At 41.7% G+C, this 25,730-nt stretch overlaps 1 protein-coding gene and 1 pseudogene across 1 annotated transcript in view; both read left to right on the top strand.

The window, feature by feature from the left end:
* Positions 1-23,844, top strand: part of RAP1A (RAP1A, member of RAS oncogene family) — a 91,448-nt gene extending 67,604 nt beyond the window's left edge. The window contains exons 2-8 of the mRNA XM_075559343.1: positions 1,762-1,845; positions 7,188-7,256; positions 11,063-11,119; positions 11,597-11,737; positions 12,893-13,036; positions 19,123-19,238; positions 23,154-23,844. Of these exons, the coding sequence (XP_075415458.1) occupies positions 1,789-1,845; positions 7,188-7,256; positions 11,063-11,119; positions 11,597-11,737; positions 12,893-13,036; positions 19,123-19,209 (555 nt within the window). The 5' untranslated portion in view covers positions 1,762-1,788 and the 3' untranslated portion in view covers positions 19,210-19,238; positions 23,154-23,844. The remainder of the gene's footprint in view (positions 1-1,761; positions 1,846-7,187; positions 7,257-11,062; positions 11,120-11,596; positions 11,738-12,892; positions 13,037-19,122; positions 19,239-23,153) is intronic.
* LOC142458325 (MICOS complex subunit MIC10 pseudogene) lies at positions 13,043-19,115 on the top strand (annotated as a pseudogene).
* Positions 23,845-25,730: the final 1,886 nt, after the last annotated feature.

The raw sequence follows: 25,730 nt of genomic DNA on the forward strand, positions 1-25,730 counted from the left end.
CATGAAAGCACCTGACAAGAAGATGCACATAGCATAAAGGTTGCCATTCTTACCATCTTCAAGTGTAAGATCTACTGGCACTAATCACACAGTATTATGCAACCATAATCACCATTTGTTGCCAAAGCATTTGCATCGCCACAAATAGAAATTCTTTACCCATCAAGTAGTGACGCCCCCTCACCCTGGCCCCACTCGGCTCTGCCTGGGAGTTGATTCCCACTCAGAGCAGCCCTACACGATGCACACAAGAACTGCCTTTTGGCCTTCTGAGGATTGCACACCTGCGTGGGAGCAGGACGCTTCCTCTTTCTCCCTCGAAGCAGCTGGGGCTTTCCACTGCCGACCTTGCAGTGAGCAGCCCAGTGGCGTAACCCACTGTGCCGACAGGACTCTCATCTCCTTGCTGCTTCTAGGCTCTTTTCATGTAAGTGAGACCATACAATGACAGTACAATGTTGGTCTTCCTATATGTGGCTTACGTAGCATAATGTATTCAAGATGTATCCATATGGGAGTGTGTATGAGACATCTGTTCTTTCTATGGCAGAATATAGTCTAGTGTACATATATACCACATTTTGTTTATCCATTCAGCTATCGTTGGCTCTGTGGAGTGTTTCTCTTGCCTAGCAAGCAACAGCAAAACAAACCCATATATTCTTTAAACATTGGTGTGTACGTCTCTCAGAGTTCTTGCTTTCATTTCTTTTGGTCATTTGCTTAGAAGTAGAATTGCTGAATCTTAGCATAAAGGACCTCTGGTGGCACTGGAGATAACCCTGGAATTGCAAACCCTAAGGTCAGTGGTTCAAAACCACCAGCTGCTCTGCTGGAAAAAGATGTCTGCTTCCATAGAAGCGTATTTTGTGGAGTGGAAAAAAAAATTTTTGTGTGTGGAAATGTTTTCAAGGGTCACCATGGGTCAGAATCATCTTGATGGCAATGGGTTCGATTTGGGACTTTGGTTGATGGTAATTATATATCAGTATTTTGAGAAATTTCCAAATTGTGTACCACAGAGACTATACGACTTTACATTCTCATCAACAATAGTGTATTTCTTCTTTGAACAAATGTCTATTAAGTCCTTGGATCATTTTTAATTGGATTATTTTGTGAGATGTAGGTATTCTTTATGTATTATGTATATCAAACCCTTATCCAGCATATAATTCAAAGATATTTTCTCCCATTCTGTCTGTATGTTGTCTTTTCATTTTCTGCATAATGTCCTCTGAGCATTCTAATGATTTTTGAGGTGACATTTTGCATGGTTCAGCTGTAACACAATATTGACCAAAATATGGAAATTAATGTATGATATTTTGAACAAATAAAATAAGTATACTTTTAAAGCACAATAATTTAAATGATAGCGATAATAGTTATACAAGTCCCCCATAAAACAATTTTTTAAATATTTTTTTAATTTAAATGATAGCCTTTTCAAAAATTTGCTTCGTGCGTGTAATTATAACTATTGGTTTTAATTATCTTGTGTTCTGAGCACTCTTTAAAGGTAGCATGAATAGACTAATAACTGATTCCAAGCCAGAGCTGATCTTTAATGAATTAAAATACTTTAAAGTATCTCTACAGCTTCTGTTAAAAAAATGCATAATTTAGCCATGTAGGCTTTCTTCTTCTTGTTTGACTTACAGAAAAAAGCAAACGATATGTTACTTAATGTAACTGTTTTGCATCCTTAGGAAATTCTTAGTTTATATTTTAATCTTACTTTCAACTTTTGTTTTCCAGATTGTCAGTGTTTAAACAGGCCACAACATGCGTGAGTACAAGCTAGTGGTCCTTGGTTCAGGAGGCGTGGGGAAGTCTGCTCTGGTAAGTTAGCTGCCTGGCTCTAACCAATCAGCCCAGTTTTAGAAGAACTTCGATGTGTGCTTACTTTCAGATTTCTAGACCTAAATAGAAAGTGTCCTGGGGGCACAGTGCTTAGGTGCTTAGGTAACTCAAAGGTTGGTAGTCCAAACTCATCCAGTGGCTCCATGAGAGAGAAAGCCTGATCACTTGCACCCTTAAAAATTGAAGCCTGGGAAACCTTCTGGGGCAGTTAGTTCTACTCTGTCATGTAGTGCGAGTATTGTAGGACACTAAAACAGTCCTAAATAGAAAAGTTAGCCATGTTTTCTTGACTCTTAAAATGTATTCTACAGGGAAGTGAATCTTTCAAGAACCACAGATATATAGTATTATAATGGTGGCCATTGATCTTTTCTGTTGCTAGATATTTATTGGCTAATATATGTCAGACACTAGTGTTCATGATTCAAAGAGGAATAAGATTATTATTTCATTAAGGAACTCTGATGGCATGAGGGTTAAGTGCTTGATTGCTGATAGGTCATTGGTTCAAATCCACCAGACGCTCCTCAGAAGAACGGTGTAGCAGTGTTCTCCTGGACAGATGGATAGCCCTGGCACCCTATGGTGCTGTGCTGCTCTGCAGGAGACCACTATTACAGATGCTAGTGGAATAAATCCTGCATTGCCTTCATTCCAGACTTAAGTAGAATGAAGATTATTTTGTTGTGTGCATGCTATATTCATTGATCAATTTATATTCATTGAACATTAAAATGTCAGGCCCTGGGATGACACCAGTCACAGTCCTTCATGGAGCTTATCATTTATTTGGAGGCACATAATAGACATGCTTAATATGAACCAAATACAAAAACATAATTTAAAAACCTACTTAATTATAAATAGGAAAGAGATACTCTGAAAGTAAAGTATAGATTACTAAGAGAAAGCCTAGTGAACCTAAATTAGAACAACTCAGATGTCATTGCCTTAGTTTCTTCCTCTAACAGAAATATCATAAATGAGTAGTCTTAATAAAACTTGTATTCTCTCACAGTGTAGGAAGCTGGATGTCCAAATTCAGGGTGTGCTGGCTCTTAGGAAAGGTTCTTTCTGGTCACCTTGGTAGAAAATTCTTCCCCCTTGTAGCTTCTTATCTTCAGTTCCTTGGTGATCTCCACCAAGCTCGGATCTTTACCCCCTTTGTGCCAACTTGCTGCTGTGCCTAATCTCCTGTTTATGTCACAGATGTAATTGGTTTAAGAGACAGCTGATACTGGTGTGACCTCATTAATACAACAAAGAAGTCCTTGTTCCCAGCTGGAATTGCATCCACAAATATGGGAACTAAGATATACAGCACAGGTTTTGAGGAGAAGCCATTCAGATGGTTTATATCAATGGTTTTCAACCTGTTGGGTCACCTAAGACCATCAGAAAACACCTATTTTGGATGGTCTTGGGAACCGAGACTTCCTTTATCCATCTCCAGGCGGGTCTGCCCACATGCAAATATGCTGATCTGGTGAGAAAGAAGCTGTCTCAACCTTGGCACTGACATTGGCTTTTTATGCATACTGTCAAAGCAAAATGTAGCAATGTAGTTTACTATTGTTACATTAAGACCGTTACCCATGCTACACCATGCTTCAAGACACAATTTCATTTATTTGTAATTAGAAGTAAATGTTTCACAATATATAATTATATATTGGTTTTGTGATTAATCACTGTTTTCATTTTGTTTAATTTGTAACAATGAAAATATATCCTGCATATCAGATATTTGCATGATTATTCATAACAGTAGCAAAATGACAGTTATGAAGTAGCAACAAAAATAATTTTATGGTTAGGGGTCACCACCACACAAGGACAACTGTATGAAAGAGTAGCAGCATTCGGAAGGTTGAGAACCACTGGTATATCTGAAGTAGGAGCGAGCCAAGAGGGGAGCAGAGAGAAATGATGTAAGAGGTATGCAGGGGGCTAGCTCATGCCTAGAAAACTATATAAAAAATTGGGACTTATTCCTAATACCACTGAAAGGCCATCCAAGATGGATTTTTGGGGTTTTGTGTTTGGTTGTAGAGAGGGGTGCAGGTGACAGAGTGACACGTACATGTTACAGCGAGTACGTTGCTCTGTGCAGAGCGACGAATGACAGGGTAGATAGAGAGATGTGGGAGACTGGATGAGCGCTCATGCAGTACCCCAATGATTTGTTAAAGGAGGTGGATTAGGGCCATGGCAGTGAAGCAGAGAGAAGTGGGTAGGCTCAAGAGTCAAATAGAGGATAAAACTGATAGAATGTGGTGCTGAGTTGACATGAAAACTGAGAGAAAGGAACTTTCAAAAGAATTTGACTCCAAAATGTTTAGTTTGAGTTACTAAGTTTTAGAGAAGGGACACACTGGAGAATAGCAGGTCTCTGCACGAACATCAGAAATCGTTTCAAATGTTGTTTGTGAGATATTTGAGTAGATAGGTCAAATAATTCGAGTTTCAAGGTAAACACTTAAAAAGGAAGGCCTGTCTTGTGGTTACGGTTCCCAACAATATATAGATAGTGTGTAATTTTATGAGAATCGCTTCACCTGTGAGGCTGCAAGTGCGTATCAGTAAGTTAGTGATATTCATGTTGTGACATTACCATCCATAATCATTGTCAAACTTCTCATTACCACAAACACTGCTTCCTACACAATGGCGTCCTCCATCCCACCTCTTGTAACCATTTGATCAACTTTGTATCAGTGCATTTGTCTATTTTTTTTTCACATAAGTATGATCATATAATACTAGTTATTTTGTGATTGACTTAATTCGCTAAGCATAAAGTTGTGAACATCCATTTATATAGGGGCATGGATCAGGACTTTATTTTTCTTTAAGGCTGAGTAGTGTTCCATTATATGAATGTATGTATGTACATACCACATTTTGTTTATTCATTTATTGATGGGGACATAAGTTGTCTCCACCTTCTGGCTATTGGGAATAGTGCTTCCATGAATATGGGTATACAAGTTGTTGCTTTTGGAGAATTGCTGAGCCATCTGGTAATTTTAATTTTAGTTTTCTACTATGGCTGCCATTTTGTATTCCTACCATCAATGGATAAAAGTTCCAGATTCTCCACATCCTTGTAAACACTCTAATTTCCAGGTTTTTTTGTTTTCTATTTTTATCTTTAGCTATCATTTTAAATCTTTGCATTATTCAATTTACCAACTCCTTTCTGAAAATATATCCCATAATTAAGATCGTGTATGCAAAATGACATATCAATGACATCCATTATCACATTCTTTACAGTGGCATCATTTATAAACAGCCTGAATGCCTGCCCACGGGGCTAGTTTGATATATTTTTGAATACATAATTAGGGCCAAATACTTTAGAGATATTAAATGGAAGACACTAGCTCTTTTATTGATATATAATGATATTCAAGATTTATTGTTAAAGAGAGTTCAGTGAAGAGGAAAATGATACAGGAGGAAAAGGGAATAAGTTTTATAGAAAAGACTTAAAGTAGCTATAAGAGAAAGGAGGTGATCCAATTGGAAAACCACAGGAATAAAATAAAAGTCCCTTTTATGAGTAAGATGTCACTCATAAAATGAGTGAGGTGTCACTGGAAATTGAGAGAGAAAAAATGGGACTCACAGGAATAATGAAGGGGATTGCTTTTGTTAGGAAGGAGTGAGAGTCCTGGGGTTGGTTTTCCTTTTTGCAAGTTGCTAACATTTCATAGCAGGCAGTTGGATTCTCATCTCTTGCTGCTTCCTCAGATCTGTTATGGTATATTACATATCCTTTGGAAAACTCCTGTCTGTATACTTTGGTCTTGGGCCCTCGGCCCTAGACCATATTTGAGGAGCTGCAGTCTTTTCTAACGCATGTGAGGAAGCCACCGTAGACGGTTTCATTTTTAACTTATGTACGTTACTTAGGAGATGAGCGGATTCAGGTTTGGGCCTTGGCTATATCAGGAGTTTCCTTTGAAGAATGTGAGCTTAGAAAAAGAGAAGTGTGAATTTCCTGTGCAGGTGGTCTCTACCTTCCAACAGGGTTCACTCCTTAAGTTCTGACATAAATCGAAGACCTCATTTTTCAAATTTAAATAGAAAATTTTTTTTATTATTGCCTTTAATTATCAGTATCTTTATAAGAAGAGTTTACTTGTCTTTGAGGTATAGAAACATTACTTCTTAGAATGATACATCAGCAAACTATGTGCTGTAACATTTATAGAGTAATACCAGTGGACTTCAAAAAAGTTCGTAGAAAAATTCCCCTCTCTTAATTCCATTTAAAACTTTTGAAGTCCCTCATATTACTAACAATAAGATATTAAAAATTAAGTAATTGATTAAAACCAATAACAACAAACATCAAACAGTCCAAAGTGCAGATCGTCGTAGCTGGAATATGTTGTGTCAGAAGCTACATGTATTTGCATTGGTTTGATTACACTCAGGCTAAAATGGTATAAGAACTACTCCTGGATAATTAAGCAGAGATGTAGTCAGTCCACATTCTTAACTTTCAGACAACAGTATACAGAACCCTGCTTTTAAACTAAGAAAGATCCCACTTACTCTTTTACACTTCTTTTCATTCGCTAAATGATGGAATGCCTACTTTTCTAGTGTCTGTTATGAATTGGAATAAACTCAGTGACGGGGGTGGATTTTTATTAGTCTTGCTCACAGAGATCTCGGGGATAAAAGTAGGTAATATCTGAACATCATGGGCAGGCAGTGTTTTCCCATGGGAAGTATGAGACTTAGATATAAAGAAGTTGGCAAATGGGTAAAATAACACTTCTGGGGTTGATGTGAAATTAAAATATGACTATTAAACAATTTAAAGTGACCAGAACATTGCAGAAAGTCATTCAATTTTAGCTCTTTTCCCTTTCCTCCCTTGAGATGAGTTTAAGACTATTTCCCCCCCTTTCTAGGGGTAGCTTTTGTCTCTCTCGCAGCTTTGAGAACGTTGAGTTAAAGTTATTATAGATACATGAAGAGATGATAGGAGGAATTTATTTAACTGTTCACTGTATTTTAAAACTAGTGATTACCTAACTGTGGAAGGGCTGCAGCAAAATGACTGGTAGTTTTAAACATGACAGCCTCCTTTCTTAAAAAATGTTCTCTATTATGGATATATCTTTATATTGAAAACAAAATAATGATGACTTTCACCCAGACCCTTAACATAACTTTAATCGTTATAATTTTGTGAGGTTAAGTAACATCCAAGAGATTGTCATTTTTCTTTTCTTATTTTTAATCATTTTGTCATTTTTCTTATAGTCTTATCTGTGTTTTGGGGTTTTTTTTTCTAGACAGTTCAGTTTGTTCAGGGGATTTTTGTCGAAAAATACGACCCAACGATAGAAGATTCCTACAGAAAGGTAAGACGTGAAACTTAGGTACTCATTCTTCCAAGTGACTCTTTGTGACTTTAAAACTTTATTTGTGTGATTGTTTTCTTCATTTGAAGTACTCTTGAGAACATGCAAATGTTCAGCATCGATTTTTAAAAGCTTCACCAAGACAGAATGTCTCTCCGAGAAGACCATGTAGCATACAAGGCTCCGTGCTCTCCTACTGAGGAGTAACCTGCTCTTCATGGAGCACGTTTTCCAGGGGCTGTTTTCTAAATGCAGAAAAGTTGAAAGGAATTAGCAGGTGCATTTTTATAATTTTTTGGTGGGTTAAAGTTAAGATTACTTTTATACTTGAAGGTTAAGCTCATGATTGAAAATTTAATTTGTTTAGTTGTGTTAGTACCTTGAAAGATATTTCAACTTTAAACTACAAAAAATTAGGTCATGTCATTCTATCACCCCACCCCCAAAATCTACTTAATGATAAGATTGCTTAGAATGATGCAAAATTTTCATGCTTTTATTTCTCAGAAGTACATGTGGGAACTATATGCAATACAGGAACATTGAAATGGAAATTTCCCACTAGTTTTCTTAAGCACTTTCATGTTATAGGAAAGAGGTAATATTTAAGAAAGACTAGAAGCTGAAAAAATACTAAGAAACAAATGTTGTTTTTTCCTTTTCTTTTTTTACATTTTATTAGGGGCTCATACAACTCTTATCACAATCCACACATATATATACATCAATTGTATAAAGCACATCCGTACATTCTTTGCCCTAATCATTTTCAAAGCATCTGCTCTCCACTTAAGCCTTCTGCATCAGGTCCTCTTTTTTTTCCCCCTCCCTCCCCGCTCCCCACTCCCTCATGAGCCCTTGATAATCCACAGATTGTTATTTTGTCATATCTTGCCCTATCCGGGGTCTCCCTTCCCCCCTTCTCTGCCGTCCATCTCCCAGGGAGGAGGTCACATGTGGATCCTTGTAATCAGTTCCCCCTTTCCAATCCACTCACCCTCCACTCTCCCAGCCTCGCCCCTCACACCCCTGGTCCTGAAGGTATCGTCCACCCTGGATTCCCTGTGCCTCCAGTTCCCATATGCACCAGTGTACAATCTCTGCCCTATCCAGTCCTGCAAGGTAGAATTCAGATCATGGTAGTTGGGGGGAGGAAGAAGCATCCAGAATCTGGGGGAAAGCTGTGTTCTTCATCGGTACTACATCACACCCTGACTGACCCGTCTCCTCTCCTAAACCCCTCTGTGAGGGGATCTCCAGTGGTCGACACTTGGGCCTCAGGTCTCCACTCTGCACTTCCCCCTTCATTCACTATGGTATATATATACACACATACATACATACATATATACACATATATACACACACACATATATATATATATATTTTTTTTGCATGATGCCTTATACCTGGTCCCTTTGGCACCTCGTGATCGCACTGGCCGGTGTGCTTCTTCCATGTGGGCTTTATTGCTTCTGAGCTAGGTGGCCGCTTGTTCACCTTCAAGCCTTTAAGACCCCAGACACTATCTCTTTCGATAGCCGGGCACCATCAGCTTTCTTCGCTACATTTACTTATGCACCCGTTTGTCTTCAGCGATCCTATCATGGAGGTGTGCAGCCAATGGTATGATTTTTTGTTCTTTGATGCCTGATAACTGTTCCCTTCGGGACCACGCGATCACACAGTCTGGTGTGTTCTTCCATGTGGGCTTTGTTGCTTCTGAGCTAGATGGCCCCTTGTTTATCTTCAAGCCTTTAAGACCCCAGTCACTATCTCTTTTGATAGCCGGGCACCATCAACTTTCTTCACCACATTTACTTGTTCACCCACTTTGGCTCCAGCAGTTGTGTCGGGAGGGTGAGCATCATAGAGTTCCAATTTAATAAAAGAAAGTATTCATGCATTGAGGGAGTGTTTGAGCAGAGGCCCAAGGTCCTTCCGCCACCTTAATACTAAACCTATAAATATAGACACATAGATCTATTTCCCCATCCTCATATATATGTTTGCATGTACATGTCTTTGTCTAGACCTCCATAAATGCCCCTTAACTCCCAGCTTCTTCCTCCATCCCCCTTGACTTTCCTCCTGCCCCACCACCATGCTCCGTCCCCACCTGGGCTACAGCTATACCTCTTCTCTATGCAACCTTACCCTTGATCATTCCCCACCAGGCCTGCCACTCCCCTCTCACTACCATTTTGGGTCCCATGTTGTTCCCTTGTCCCTGTGTTTGTTAACACCACTTCCTTACCCCGCCTACCCCCCCACCCCAAGTCCCCCAGAACTGTTGATCCCGTTGTTTTTCCTCCAGATAGTTCATCCAGCCTGTCCTATTCAGACAGACCGGTGGAGACACTAACATGCACGAAAACAAGACAGAGGAAAACAAAGAAACAGTATACAACCAGACAACAAAACAACAAAAACAAACCACTGACAAAGAACAAAACACTTCACAAAAGGAAAGCTTGTAGTTAGTTCAGGGATTGTTTGCTGGCCCTTAGGAGCGTTTTCCAGTCCAGTCTGTTGGGGCACCACGCCCGGGCCCCAAAGTCCACTTTCAGCATTCCCTGGGGACCTTGCCGCTCCATTCCCTTGCTGTTCCACTGCACTCCCCCAGTGCTTTGCCTCGGTGTAGTGGGATCAGGTCAGGTGCAATTCCCACACTGTGTCTCTGGTGCCGTCCCCTGTATCGCCCTTAGTCACTGAGGGGCATCATGTCTCATAGTGGGGCCAGCCATGTTGTTCTCTCTGTGGACTGGCTGCTCTACTCAGAAACATCATCCTGACGGCCTGGTGGGCCAGGCTGTGTTCCACTCTCTCCTTCTGCCCCTTCATCTGCTCCCGTGTGCTCTGATCAGATATGTCCATCTCCCGGAGCTGCAGAGTCAATGTAGTCCTTTGGAACAAATTCTTTTCGGGGGAGGGGCAGGAATCCACTTAATTTATGGTGCTGGGGCCAGCCTCCCAGACCTCTCCACTGGTTCCCTACTCCACGCCGGGATATTGCATTCACATCTTGCAGCACTGGGTTGAAGTCTGGTCCCACTTTCCCTTTGGAGATATAAACAATACCCTTGGGTGGATTAGTGCCCTTGGGTGGATTAGTGCCCCATGCCCCTACTCCCCTTTTCTTCCTTATATTCATCCTTTTATTTTCCTTTCCCCACCTCCTCCACCGAAGCAAATGTTTTTAAAAGATTGAGCTACAGTGAATGTACAAATGTGCTTTACACAATTGATGTATATATGGGTTGTGATAAGAGTTGTATGAGCCCTAATTAAATGATTAAAAAGGGAGGGGGGGTTGAACTAACCTTTCAACAAATAGCAATTAGTGACCCCAAGGGTTTGTGGTTTGAAGTGTATCCCAATGTGATAGTCAAGAGTCTGCTCATCTCAATTAGCCCAGTACATGTAGACTCTTTAAGAAAGGGTCTGTGTAACGTGGCCCTGGCTGGAATGCTTGATAGTGGTGGGCCCTCATCGAGTTGTGCTGGTTGACCACTTACCTTTTAAAGCTAACATATAAGGTATAAGAATTACACATAATTATACATAATAACACATATAAGAATTACCCCAGAGGTTATAGTGATCAGAAAATATCTACATTGTACATCAGCAGTCTTGGCTTCAGTGATTTTCATAGCATGTTCTGGAAGCCTCCTATTAAGTCCCAGCCAATACAGCTAATGTGCTGGAGAAAATCATTGCGCTTTTTATTATGTGCTTTGAATGAAATGGAGAAAAGATAACATTTAACTTTACCTTCTCATTTTTCCCTTTTTTCTCCACAGCAAGTTGAAGTAGATTGCCAACAGTGTATGCTCGAAATCCTGGACACAGCAGGAACGGTAAGGATACTTCCCCTCCCCCCCCAACCCTCCCCCCCTTTTATGGAGGGCTACAGTAGATTTTAATTTTCAGAACAGGTTTCATAAATTTTCTAGTGTATATAAAGTCACCTGTTATGGACTTAATTCTGTTCTTCTCAAACACTTAACCAAGAGTTTTCTTCTAACTCTGCTCTTCATTATACTGGTTCCTAGTCTTCTAATTAGGGAACAGGAAAATCATGTATTGTGTCTTAAGCTTATTATGTACCTTCTGTACAGCACAGCAGGCCACTGCCCGGTCCAGCCCATCCTCCCAGTTGTTCCTGTGTTCCTAATGGTTCCATTGTTGTGGGAACTGTGTCAGTCCACCTCATTGAAGGTCCTACTGGCATGTAATTTTAAAAATTCCATAGCTTACTCATGATTACTGGTATTTCAGTTGCTCCAAAATACATTCAAGAACTCATAGATATAATTGCATGCTCTTTATTCTAGGAACAATTTACAGCAATGAGGGATTTGTATATGAAGAATGGCCAAGGATTTGCACTAGTATATTCTATTACAGCTCAGTCTACATTTAATGACTTACAAGACCTGAGAGAACAGATTTTACGGGTTAAAGACACAGAAGATGTAAGTATACTTCCAACTAGAATAAGTCATACTACAGTCTTTCTGTGAGTGATTTAAAATGTTTGTTGTCTGTCAATTAGTTGAGAATTTGGAGGGTGTCTACCAGATGAAAGGACCTCTCTGCTGGCAGGTGGGGTTTCTAAATGTTATAAGATGAGGGACTACATGCTCCTAACTTCTTGCACTACATGGGTAGTAAGTGCAGTAGAGAAAGCAGAGGACAGTGTTAAGATTTTCATTAACTGGGTTTTTCCTTCATTTTGTTAATTTTTTGTTTTGTTTTAGGATTCTTGTCCTATTTGAATCATGTTTTTGTTTTTTCAAGGGAGACGTTATTTCCCACGTTTGCCTTAGTTTTGAGCTACAGAGAGTTTCTTTGCAGCTACCAATTAGGAAATGAAAGTGTGATTCTACTTCTCTGTGCTGTGTGTGTTCTCTGTAATTATTGGGAGCATATGCATCCACTCAGGACCTTGACTTTGGGTGATGTGTTAGACAGGTGGATTTTACTGAATGACTCATGCCCAGCCGTAACCTGATAAATGCTTCTTTCCTTCCTGTGACTAATTTATCCAAGCAAGTTCTGTTTTCATACAGAGGTATGCAAATCACCGAACTCTAGTAATATTAATCCCTTATATCTTATGGAGTGAACTGAAAAAAAAAAGGGGCTTGTTGAAGTAGGAAATTGATTGCACATGCTATGGAGAAAAAAGGAAAGATACTACTCTTTTGTGACTTTATCTTTTAATTTTTAATCCTCTGATCATTGTTGGACCTGTGAGTTGAAGCAACTTGACTCATGTTTAGGCTTTTTCTGTATTGCAGGGGATTCCTTGCCCTTGAGATTTTTATGCTTGGGATTCTGCTATTACTACTAGCCGACGAGAAATTTTCAGTGGTATAATATTAATTTAGCACGTGCATTGCAGGTATTACTTCTGCTTTGCTTTTCTGCCTTCCTCTCCATCTAGTGCCTCCTCCCCACCCCTGCCACTGAACATCCATGTACCTGCTTTTGAAGTACTGGGCAGGGAAGCACGCAATCTCAGCTGATACTTTCCAGCTAGTGGCAGGTAGTTGCTTACTTGTAAGAAGCTAGGGGGTAAAAATATGTCAGTGCTCATTCTATGTCTTCCTTTTCTCTTTTCACAGGTTCCCATGATTCTGGTCGGCAATAAATGTGACCTGGAAGATGAGCGAGTAGTTGGCAAGGAGCAGGGTCAGAATTTAGCAAGACAGTGGTGTAACTGTGCCTTTTTAGAATCTTCTGCAAAGTCGAAGATCAATGTTAACGAGGTAACCTCCAGCTATGGACAACACAAAAAAATGTCTTTTAAAATTTAGTTTCCTGTAAGAGGACAATAACGAAACTGTTTTTAAAACAAAATGTTAATGCCTTTTTGCCCTTTTAATTGATCTAGGTTATTGTAAAGAAGACAGTCATTTCAGGAACTAGTGGTATTTGCATAAGATCACTTCGATCGCTATAAGGAGGGCACTTAAGTTTACCTTGCTGAAGAAGAGGACGCCCACGTGTACAACTGGTGTTTCTAAACGATGTGACAGAAAGTGGGGTCTGAAAGTTGTCACAGTGCCCTTTTACTTTAGCCAGCACCTCGGCTGGAATGTGGAAGGAGAAATAGAATAGTTAAAGTACTTACTGTAATGAGCCTATTTTATAATGATGCATCTAGATAGTGTGCACATCAACAGCCCAGGATTTGGTATCCTGAGCCCCACATGACCTAACAGTGTGCAGATAACTGAATAACTGACTCAAAGGGAGGCATCCGTTTGTGTGTAACTGGAGTTGTGTCAAACATGTAATTCACTCACAGTTCAGATAAAGCACACATATAACAGACCTTTTTTTTTTGCTTCTGAGAACATAACTGTGATAGGAGTATTCAACAAGTAAGCTGCTTCCCTTGATTAACCGGGCCAAAAGTTTCCCAGGCCCCTGTGTAAATAGTGAAACTTCCCGTTGCCTCCATCACCCATTTATCTGCAGTGCAGGAATGATGGGATCTGTATTTGCCTGTGTGCTTGTCCTTTGTAGCTTCACGAGCTAGAGAATCCGGATCCTTACACCATAGAACAGAGTAAGGGTGGGCTAGGTTATCAGGCTGAGGAGGTTTTTTATGTTTTGTTTTTCTTACTGTTCTTCTCTGGCCTTTGATTTTGCAGGTCATTTTTCCCTGTAATATTTTTAGACTATTGTTGCTTGCCTTCAAAAATTACCAGATAATTTTAAATACTTGGCAAGAAAAAAATTACTCTTGCCTCAATCTCTGTCAAGAATGTCAAAGCAAAAAAAAAACAATGTCAAAGCTTGCTTTTTAAAATGTAAAACCAATTTTAATAAGTACACAAAAACAGAATGTTCGTAGTTTTTATTTATTCAAAGAGTCATCCAGACAGACCCTGTTCCTGCCTGAAAGAACTTTACCTCCTAGTGGGGGACAAGTCCTGCTGATATCTCCAAAAACAATTATTTCCCATTCCCTGCCAAGTCCGTGAAAGGCAGTTTTATAAGCTTCCAGCTCCAGCTTTCTCTGGTGATAGAATCATTTTCCTAGATGTTATTTTGAAAAATGGAACTAATCATAAAAGTTTCATTTTTAGCAGTCTTAGGTTTCCAACGGAAAATCGAGACCCTTAAATCATTTATAAATAAAGCACATTCACTTTGGTAGATGTACAGGTACTTGGATGTACAGTCAGCAGGATGCTTGGCCTTACCGACCCCTTGCTGTCCTGGCCTCACCCTTGCTGATAGCCCTCCCATCAATGTTTGAGGGGGAAACTGGGTGGGTGTGGGGCCTCCTGCTAGGATCTCCTCCCCCGGGAGCTGAAACACTGTGGAAAGGAGCCGTTTCTCCCCCTTTAGTAGTAGTCCATTGGACGAACCTCCACGGCATGAGGCCAGCCCTGTGGTGTGGCCTCCCCTGCAGCAGCACTGTCTGTGTAGAGCAGCCTGGGCAGGAGGGTTTCTGAAAGAAAACTAGATCACTAAAACAAATGAAACTGTGTCAGCCATCTAAAGCATCTTTATTTGTCAGGAGAACAGCGTGCAGATTTCATGCTAGTTCTTGAGACTGTCATCATTTGCATTTCTTTCCATGTATTTTATTGCCTTACAAATCCAGCTTCAGGGCTCCTTTGATCGTTAACAGGTCCTCAGGCAGCTACGACCTCGCAAATATTTGTGTGGTTGCTGAATTTCTAAAAATAAATACTTGACAAGATTCCGTTCTTGGCCTCAAGTTTTACTTTGGCCGAGGAGTCAGCTAACGAGCCCTCTCTTACTCTGGTGTTCTTTTTAGCTCTCATCCACAACACGCCTCCTGTGTTCTGAAACGGTAGTGCACAGCTGTACCAGAATCACACCTCTCCCCTTGATTCCGCCCAGCAACTCCACTCGCTGCGGAAGCTGGAACAGTCGCTGGAATCATAACTTCCTGATGGAGGCGTGGGAGAGGGACTGAGAGACTCGTCTGTGTTCTGTTCAGATGTTTCTGCAGTTGAGGGAGATGAAAGACCTAGGCTGGACCTTTTAGCATTGCTAACCAAATAGTAATTCAAACTAGCCTCGCCACTGAACCTTCTGCTGCTGTGTGCTAGGCAGTAGCCTCGCCACTGAACCTTCTGCTGCTGTGTGCTAGGCAGAGACCAATTTAGACCAATAAGGACTACAGTCTGCCTTCCTGTGTCTTCCCAGAAACTGGAAGCTGGCAGTCATAAAGAAACAAGTTACATACAATATTTACTAACTTACTGCTGGAATCTACCCTTATTTATTTTATTGTAATATAATTATTACAATATTGTTACGTTGTAATTGAATGCACTTTATGCATTAGGACTAGAGAACTAATTAGTTCATTGATGGACTTTGGAGTTGTGAAACAAAAGCTACCGTTTTGTTCATAATTCTTATTTTTCAGTTTTTCCTCAGAAATAAGAGTTAAATGATTTGAAGAAGATAGAAGTGAAAAGGATGGAGTGGGGTTGGGATATTAATAAAGTGACCAGACGTCCCACTTTTGGCAGGACAGTCCCGATATTTAACAATTTTTCCTGGGTCCCATGCGTTTTAAAAAGCCCCGATTTTTGGAAAGAATGCATGACAAGCTAGGGTAGATGATTTTCGGCTGCCATGTGGCTATTTCTCCAGGATATGAGTTTTATCAGTGGTGTCCCGCTGGTGTCCCGCTTTGCCAATGTTAAAGTCTTGTCACCTTAGAAATTAAGGATCCAATTTTAAAGTTTGGGGACAAAGCATTCAATAGTTATGTTTTTTCTTTCTTTTAGTGGTTATTTAGCCTTATAATCTTTCCTTTAAAACTTGAAGATGTAAGAAATAAAAGGCGGTTGTTGCCCCTCTCTTAGTGCATGTGTGCCATGAGCTGGCATGTATTGTGCTGCTTTACCCCTAAGTCTTAGGGGATGTGCCCCAAGAGCAGCGGTTCTCAACCTTCCTAGTGCCGCCCTCGTGTGGGCGGGCCCGCCTGGAGACGGATAGAGGAGCGGTATCTTAGTACTTAAGACCATCGGAAATATGGTCTTAGGCGACCCCTGTGAAAGTCATTCGGTCCTCCCTCCCCCCAAAGGGGTCATGACCCCCAGATTGAGAACCGCTGCCCTAGAGCTAAAGCAGCCTCTTGCACAACCACAACACAAGTCTCAAAAACAGGTCAACTGACATGGACACAGCTCTGTCCTGCTATGGGTTCAGATGCACCAGTTGTCCCAGTACTGTGCCTTAACGCCAGTGCACTTTCTGGCCACGTCAAAGCACCGTCTCCACACAAAGAGCTCTAGGGCGCTTGTTCATGTTCTGGGACGTTGTAAATGAACTCAGCTTGGTCTGCTTTGCTCACACGTAAAGCAAGCATCTACTTATGTACATGTCACATAGCGGCAGAAGTCAAACAGTTTGTGAATGAGGGCTTTGGTTTTGTTGTTTGGGTTTTTTTCTTTGTTACCTTACATTTTCCCTCCACAAGAATTTATTAGCAGATCTTATTGGTCACTTGAGACCAGTAGATCAAGGGTAAGTCAATTTCCTGGAAAAGCCCTTTGGCTCTGCCCTGACAACTTCCCTCTCCTGCCACAGCATGAAAGCCAGGGTGATGCGGAAGCACATGGGTGTGTTCAGTCAGACTTTCTTTGTGGACACTGTGTTCTGAATTGAAATTTTGTATCGTCTCTACAGTGTGGAATAGTTGTCTTTTGATTCCACCACCATATAGTTTAGACATGTAAAAACCTCTCAGCTCATAAGCCACCGCCATTACCACAGAGTTGATGTCCAGTTATAGTGACCCTTTGGGAGCAGACCAGTCAGCCTCATATTTCTCCTCGGAGAGGCTGGGGGGTCTGACCCGCCACCAGTTGGCAGTCCCGTGCTTCCCCTACAGCACTCCTGGGCTGTGCACATTGTGACAGGCTGCATCTGTCCCACAGGGTGTGGCTTACTAACCGTCGTCGTAGCAGGTTATAGTAGTTGATTTCTGCATTTCAGGCCAGGAAACCCGATAGCTAATGTCGCTAGCCATCATTTATCGAGTGTTCAGAGAGGGGCTAGAAGCACTAGGCTGCTGGAGCTGCTGGTGGGAACATGTCAGATTCGGAGCTCGCCAGGAAGTGGGACTGGTGCTTGGCCGATGCAGTTGTGAAGATAGGTACTGGTTTGGGATTAGGAATTTTTTCTCCCTTCTTTAAAAGAAGAATGTGGCCCCTGGTCTTTGGTCCACATTGGGAATGGGATTGGGGATGGGTTACTCCAACTGTCAGCACGATTTCCAGGCTCCATATCTTCTTCATGGAAAATTTGTCAAAGAGCAATGACCTGAGACCATCCCAGTGGGAGGAAAAAGAGAAATCACGTGTGTTCCTCAGGAATATTGAAGTGCCCTGGAGTCAGCTGGCATTTTTCTAACAATGTGATCAGTGACGCTCCATACTCCAGCACACTGCTTATGCATTTGAAACTAAGTCTGGTTCTTGTTTTGTATTTTCTCTCTGGAAATTGCAAGGAGGTGGTCTTACGATCTTAAAGGAAATAAACAATAGGCAAAAATACAAGCACTAGGCTGCTAACGAAAGGTGCCAGGCAGACAGGCGTGGGGTCAGCTTCCGGACAGAGAGCCTCTTTGGGAACCTATGGAGCATTTCTCTGTACCGTAGGCTCACTATGAATGGGAGCTGTGGTTGTTGCTTTTAACATATCACACACTGCGTACATATTATTTGTAATCCTTACAAATCTCATCCCCTGGTTGTATTGGATTGTTGTTTTCATGTGCCCAGTGAGGCAGCTGAGATTAAAATGAAGCATTTTGCCATATTAGTCATTGTTGACATTGGCATTTGGGTATCAGTATCTGACTTCAAAGCCCAGGCTCTTTCCACTGGCTACTGCCCATCACTGAGCTTTGAGTGAGAGTGTCCGATAACACATTTCAAACTCATTAAATTAATATCACCCAAAGGGGCAGGCAAGAGTCATGTGTCTCTTACCTGATGCCCTGAGAGGGCCCCATCTCTCTGACTGTCTAGTCAAAAGTGTATGTAACCTGTTACTAAATCATAAGGGAACATCAGATACAGCCCATTAGAGGGAATTTCTCCACACCCACTAGCATTAATTTTTCTGAAATGACAATGCTAACTCATGGAGGATAGATGAGGCAACTGTTCCAGTGAGTGGTTTGGGGCGGATTCTACCTGGAAGGGGCCGGGGAGGTGGGGGAACTATTATCAGGCATTATTGGGGCATTTGGGAAAATTGGACCTCACACTGTAGATAATGTGTTAGATTGTTGCTTAAGTATCTTAATAAGAACTGTAATGTGGTTATGCAATAAAGTAGCCTGTAAGACATACATGTTCAACTATTAAGGAGCCTGTGGTATGCAGACTGTTCTCAGATGATTCTGTTAGAGTGGGGGGGCCTGGGGGAAGGTGAAAGTGACAAAAATGTTACGGTTGCTTAATCTGTGAGTGAAGAATGCCTGTTCTTTGTATTGTCCTTGCAAATTTTCTATTGTCTGAAGGTTATTTAGAAGTAAGTAAACTTAAAACATTCATGTTGAGTTTTAACTGTTCTGCTAATAATTAGTTTTAAACCATTGAGGATTTTGTATGGAATATAATTTCACTACTCTTATTTTTTTCACTATCAAGTCTTTATAAATAGCTAAGTTCTGCTTTGACCTGGCTGCAGAAGTCTGCCAAGGCTTCGAAGAAGCCGGCCTTTAAAACACAGCAGCAAGATACAGATACAGGAGCAAAGTAACTCTCAGCAGAGCAAAGATTGTGTTGTGAAACAAGATTTCAACTGTTGCTTCAAAAAGAATTTTTCTGTTTTTATTTAGATCTTTTATGACCTGGTCAGACAGATAAATAGAAAAACACCAGTGGAAAAGAAGAAGCCTAAAAAGAAATCATGCCTGCTGCTCTAGACGCCCAGGAAGCAGCAGCTCTGAGCCAGGTAAGGTGCTGAACGCAGAACCACTCCCTGCCTCCTCCTCTTACCCTGGCCTTCCGTGGCATGGAAATGTGACCTATGCCTGTTGGATCCCTGCACTGAAACTAGCCTCTGTGACAGCCAGTTGTCACCATCATGTCCCCAGAGTCTGGTGCAGAATGACTGGCTAGTCCTCCAAAGGAACTTGAGTTGAAGAGCAGTTGTGGTTCATCTGTGGAAAAGAAGGCCTGTGTGCACATTGGGTGATTATCCCAAAAGAGCACACCTGTGCAAGCCACCGGCACTCCTCCATTTCATGTGTGAGCACCCGTAGCTTCCCTGTCTTTTCACGTTACAGAAATAAGAACATTTAATGTACTGGTGCACACCTGGCTCCTTTGACTCCCAAGCAGATTTCTGACGTGACCGGACTTGCACTTGAGGGCATTTGCGCTGCATGGACCTGTGCTACCAGCGTCTGTCCTAGGGCCTCCCAAACCGTGGGGAGATCCCGTCATCTGCCCCTCGTGCAGTCTGCTCCTGTTGGCTACTTGGATTCTTTCCTTCGGAACTAGACCAGTGTGGGGATTCTGCTGTGCACATTCTTGTCCTTGTCTCTGCACACCTCTCACGCATCTCTTTTAGATCTTCATCTGGAAGTAGAGTGGCTGAGTCGTGTGTTCATGGAAAGCTTATAGGTCCTGTTAACATCCTGTCTGTGGCTACACCAGTTTGCACACCCCCTGCTGGATGGGGGTCCTTGTAGTCCATTGGTTTGGGTAGTCATTTTCTCCCAGACATGTATTTCTTTCCAGTAAATGTGGTTGACTTGAAATACTACTTAAGTTTTCATTAAAGTGAATCAATCCATTGGGCACAGCATGAAATCAGCCTATCAAGTGAGGAAACCAAGCCCCGTGAGACCAATTGTTGTCCTTTAGTTGATGTTTAAGTTCCTTCAAAACAGTTTCTAGTGTTTCATCAACTCTGTGAACAATGCCATAAAATAATATCCTGTTTTTTATATAAAGTAATATTTTCTTGGAGTGAATTTGTGGTGTAATTTGGTGCTAATGCTCTGCTCATTGCGAAACTTCGGCTTCTAGTTAGAAGTCAGCGGTTCCCACTTGAGGGTTATTGCTCTCTCAAGGCCCCTTGCGTAGATTGACTTCTCCCAGAACACCACATTAACTAATGTGTGCTTCTCCAGAGAGGAGTAGAGATCTCGCTGAGGACTGTGCACCTTGGTAAGTGAAGGGAGCGGTAAAGGGCATGAGGATGCTGTGGAGGTCCGAGAGGCAGCTTCCAGCAAGATAATGGTATGGATGGTTAGTGATGCAAAACTAAGCCATTAACTCCCTGAAAGGGAGTATAGTTAAGGTTGTGGATCTTTGTGTTGTTTAGCTAAAGATGCAGGGGTCGGAAAAATGGGTACTCTGGTTCTTAAATCTATTATCTGCCTCTCAGGTTTGACTGGCTCATCGATGACATTGCTGTAGTGTCTGTCTGGTTTCGTTTCCAGTTGTCAGGAGAAGTTGTTAGCCTATGGAGGAAGAGGTGCCACCTCCTGGCTGTTGTGATTTTCAAAACTGATGGGTACACATCCAGTAGCCAAGCACTGTCCTGTCTGTGAGTTTGACTGTAGTGGAGCGAAATCCTGACCTACGTCTGATATAAAACGTCCACCCTGGATGCCTGAACTCCTAGGGAGGAGGTTATATGTAGATCCTTGTAATTGGTTTCCCTTTTCCACCCCACCTTCTCTCTACCCTCCCAGTATCGCCACTCTTACCACTGGTCCTGTTGGGATCATCTGTCCTGGGTTCCCTGTGTTTCTAGTTCCTATCTGTACCAGTGTACATCCTCTGTTCTAGCCGGATTTGTAAAGTAGAATTGGGATCATGATAGTGGAGGGGGAAGGAGAGGAGCATTTAAAAAGTAGAGGAAAGTTGTATGTTTCATCATTGCTACACTGCACCCTGACTGGCTCGTCTCCTCCCCGTGACCCTTCTGTAAGAGGATGTCCAGTTGCCTACAGATGGGCGTTGGGTCCCCACTCCACACTCCCCCTCATTCACAATGATATGATTTTTTATTCTTTGATGTCTGAATGATACCTGATGCCTTCGACACCTCATGATCACACAGGCAGGTATGCTTCCATGTGGGCTTTGTTGCTTCTGAGCTAGATGGCCGCTTATTTGTCTTCAAGCTTTTAAGACCTCAGATGCTATATCTTTTGATAGCCAGACACCATCAGCTTTCTTCACCACATTTGCTTATGCACACATTGTCTTCAGCGATCGTGTCGGGAAGGTGAGCATCGTGGAATGCCAGTTTAATAAAACAAAGTGTTCTTACATTGAGGGAGTACTTGAGTGGAGGCCCAATGCCCATCTGATACCTTAATACTAAACCTACAAATATATGTGCATAGATCTATTTCCCCATCATCATATATAAATATATTTACATATGTACATACCTATATTTAGACATCTATAAATATCCTTTGCCTCCTAGTTCTTTCCTCTGTTTCCTTTTACTTTCCTCCTGTCCCACTATCATCCTCAGCCTTCATCTGGGTTTCAGTAATTCCTCTCACTTACATTGCCTTTGCTTTTGATCAATCCCTACCAGGCCTCTTACACCCTCCTCACCACTGATTTTTGATCACTTATTGTTCCCTTGTCCCTTGTCCACTTCCTTTCCCCCCTCCCCCTCTTCCATGTGTTACCCCCTCCGTCAGTCCCATTATTTTCTCCTCCAGATTGTTTATCCAGCCTATTTTATCTAGATAGACCTGCAGAAATGATAATATGCGCAAAAATAAGACAGAGCAAAACAAGCAACAAAATAATCAGTGACAAAAAAAGGCCTGTAAATAGTTGAAGGTCTGTTGACCTTTAGAAGTGTTTTCCGGTAGAGTCTGATGGGGTGCCACGCCCTGGCCCCAAAGTCTATTTTTGGTACTCCCTCGGGACTTCCTTGCTCTGCTCCCTTTGCCAGCCTCCCAGGCCTTAGTGTTTTGCCTCGGTGTGGTGGGATCAGTTCGGGTGCAATTCCCACACTGTGTCTCCAGTGTTGTTCCCTGTAGGGCTATGGGCCAGTGAAGGATGTCGTGTCTCATAGTGGGACCAGTCATGTGGTCCTCTCTGTGGATTGGCTGCTCTGAGCAGGGACATGGTCTTCCAGGCTTGGTGGGCCAGGATGTGCTCCACTCTCTTTCTCCCCCTTCATTTGCTCCCATGTGCTCTGATCAGACATGCCCCTCTCCCTGAAATAACAGCTTTAGTGCTGTCCTCTGAAGTAAATTCTTCTTGGGGGAGGGGCAGCTGTCCATGTAGTTGGGATTGGGGCCGGCCCCTCAGACCTCTCTACTGGTTCCCTGCTTCATGCCGCTTTGTTGCATTCACCTTTTGGAGCACCAGGTTGAAGGGCAGAATGGAATTTTAAAATAATCTTTGGCAAACTTTTTGAAGCCACCTCATGCAAACATAAAATGAATGAATGAAGGCATTCCAGTGGAATATAATCAGGCAGGTTGTGTTTACTCAGTAGAAAGGGAACTTTAAAAAATACAACAGTAAGGTGATAACAATGGAATATCACTTCTCACTTTCTTCCTCTGTACAGACAGACCTCTCAGACATTACTCTGAAATAATAAGCACAGTGAAATTCAAGATTGTTGAATTTGATCAATTGTAGACTCCCCTCCTGTAAACTCGGTCTTCTGTAATGGATTGTATATATTATTATTAAGAGGAGGGAATTTCAAACAGCCCTACTACTGTAGCTTCTGTATAATTTAGTGTTCTAGTAGTGATCAGTCAAAATCATTGTTTCTTCTTATATTACTGCATATCTATTTGTTTACTAAAATCATCTAACATTAAGTAATTAGCTGTCTCTAAATGTGTGTGTCTGTTTACTCCAGACTACAGGAATGAAGAACTGTTGCCTAATTGGAAAGTGCCAGCATTCCAGACTTCAAAAACAAATCTGAAGAGGCTTCTCCTGTTTTATATATTATGTGAAGAATTTAGATCTTATATTGGTTTGCACAAGTTCCCTGGAGAGAAAAAAAAATTGCTCTGTGTATATCTCTTGGAAAATAAGACAATAGTATTTCTCCTTTGCAATAGCAGTTATAACAGATGTGAAAGTAAATATACTTGACTCTAATATGATTATACAAAAGAGCATGGATGCATTTCAAATGTTAGATATTGCTACTATAATCAAATGATTTCATATTGACCTTTTTATCATGATTCCTCCCTGTCAAGCACTAAACAGTGAACCATTATACTTTATATCTGTAATGATATCGATTATGAAATTCCCCTCAAACTCATTGCAGCAGATAACTTTTTTGAGTCATTGACTTCATTTTATATTTAAAAAATTATGAAATATCATTCTGTCATTATATTCTAATTAAAATTGTTTGTGCATAATGCTTTGGAAAAATGGGTCTTTTATAGGAAAAAACTGGGATACTGATTTCTATGGCTTTCAAAGCTAAAATATATAATATACTAAGCCAACTCTAATATTGCTTCTTGTGTTTTACTGTCAGATTAAATTACAGCTTTTATGAATGATTAAATTTTAGTACATTTTCATTTGGTTTGTGTGTTCTGTTATTGTTTATAGATTTAAGGCTGTTATTTTGTAATGACCAGTTCGTTTTACATGCCACAGTAACCCCTTCCTGCCCGGTGCCTCCGGCACAGGGCTTTAACCCCCACAGAGTAACCTGCGATGCCCTCAGGGCTCCCTCAGATGTCTGTTGTGGGTGCTGGCACCCTCCCACACAGAGAGGGACACGGACGGCCTTCCTCACACAGTAGTTTCTACACACGCTCTTGATCTGAAAGATTGTATCTTGTTGAATGAAAAAAATCCCACTGTGATTTTTATATGCAAAAAGATAAGTTTAATATGGTTTCAAGGTTTAACTTGCACTATTTTCAGTCTGCCACAGCTTGTCATCAACAAGGGAATCTTTTTGCCATTGTTAATGCGTTGGCTGTGGAGTCCATATTGACATGTTAGGTGAAAATTCTCAAACTGACTTTAGGACAGAGCAGCGGATTTGAAAGGAGAAAGTGAGAAGTCGAAAGGCATGAGGGAAATACCTGTCCATGACTTTGGCTGAGCCTGTACACGAAGTAGTGTCGTAACAATCTGAAAAAGATTTTCACTGATTTTAAATTGTAGATGAATGCATAGTGGTGCTTTCCCATCCCAGTTGTACACACACACACACACAGGCAAAACATGCAAGGGGTGGGCCTGGGGGTGAGGCACCATTTTTGCAGTCTCCAGAAAAGGGGAGAGCAGGCAGCTTCTTAGCTGGTAAGTGCCATAGATGGAGAAACCCGCCTGGGAAGCCCTGTCCCTTGTCCTTGCATCACCGAGGAGGTCATTGCTCGGGGTTCTAGGTGCTGGTTAGAGGAGGTCATTGCTCGGGGTTCTAGGTACTGGTTAGAGGCAGTCATTGCTCGGGGATCTAGGTGCTGGTTAGAGGAGGTCATTGCTCGGGGTTCTAGGTGCTGGTTAGAGGAGGTCATTGCTCGGGGATCTAGGTGCTGGTTAGAGGCGGTCATTGCTCGGGGATCTAGGTGCTGGTTAGAGGCGGTCATTGCTCGGGGATCTAGGTGCTGGTTAGAGTGCCATAGATGGAGAAACCCGCCTGGGAAGCCCTGTCCCTTGTCCTTGCATCACCGAGGAGGTCATTGCTCGGGGTTCTAGGTGCTGGTTAGAGGAGGTCATTGCTCGGGGTTCTAGGTACTGGTTAGAGGCAGTCATTGCTCGGGGATCTAGGTGCTGGTTAGAGGAGGTCATTGCTCGGGGTTCTAGGTGCTGGTTAGAGGAGGTCATTGCTCGGGGATCTAGGTGCTGGTTAGAGGCGGTCATTGCTCGGGGATCTAGGTGCTGGTTAGAGGCGGTCATTGCTCGGGGATCTAGGTGCTGGTTAGAGGAGGTCATTGCTCGGGATTCTAGGTGCTGGTTAGTCGTACAAAGTCTGTGTGTTTCTGCCTCACTGAGGTTTTCCAGGAGTGCGGTTAGCACTCTGGTTACTGAATTCCTGAGGAAATGTGAAAATATCATGAAACATATTTGAAAATTGTGTTCCTTTAAGTTTTTAATAAACCTATTTACCTAATGCTGCCCTTCTAATGATCCAGTTACGCATACAGGAGGTACCAAAACAACAACAACAACTGTAAAACTCCAATGGGCAGAGCTTTGATAATATGCATTTTCCCCACTAGGCGAGCATTGAGCAACTCTGAGTTAGAGCGCCCAGTGACATCTTCTAGGAAAGTTCTTTCTGGTCACAGTGAATTTTTTCATAAAAGAAATTTTGCTTGAACCTCACTTTTTGTGATGGCCATTTTCAGAGAATAGCTTGCAGCTGTTAAATTTTGTTTTTTGCTTGGGAAAAATGCCACAGAAACTGTTGTGATGTTGAACACAATGTACAAGGACAGTGCTATGGGAA

This window comes from Tenrec ecaudatus, chromosome 1 (assembly GCF_050624435.1).
Source record: "Tenrec ecaudatus isolate mTenEca1 chromosome 1, mTenEca1.hap1, whole genome shotgun sequence".
NCBI classification, from domain to species: Eukaryota; Metazoa; Chordata; class Mammalia; order Afrosoricida; family Tenrecidae; genus Tenrec; species Tenrec ecaudatus.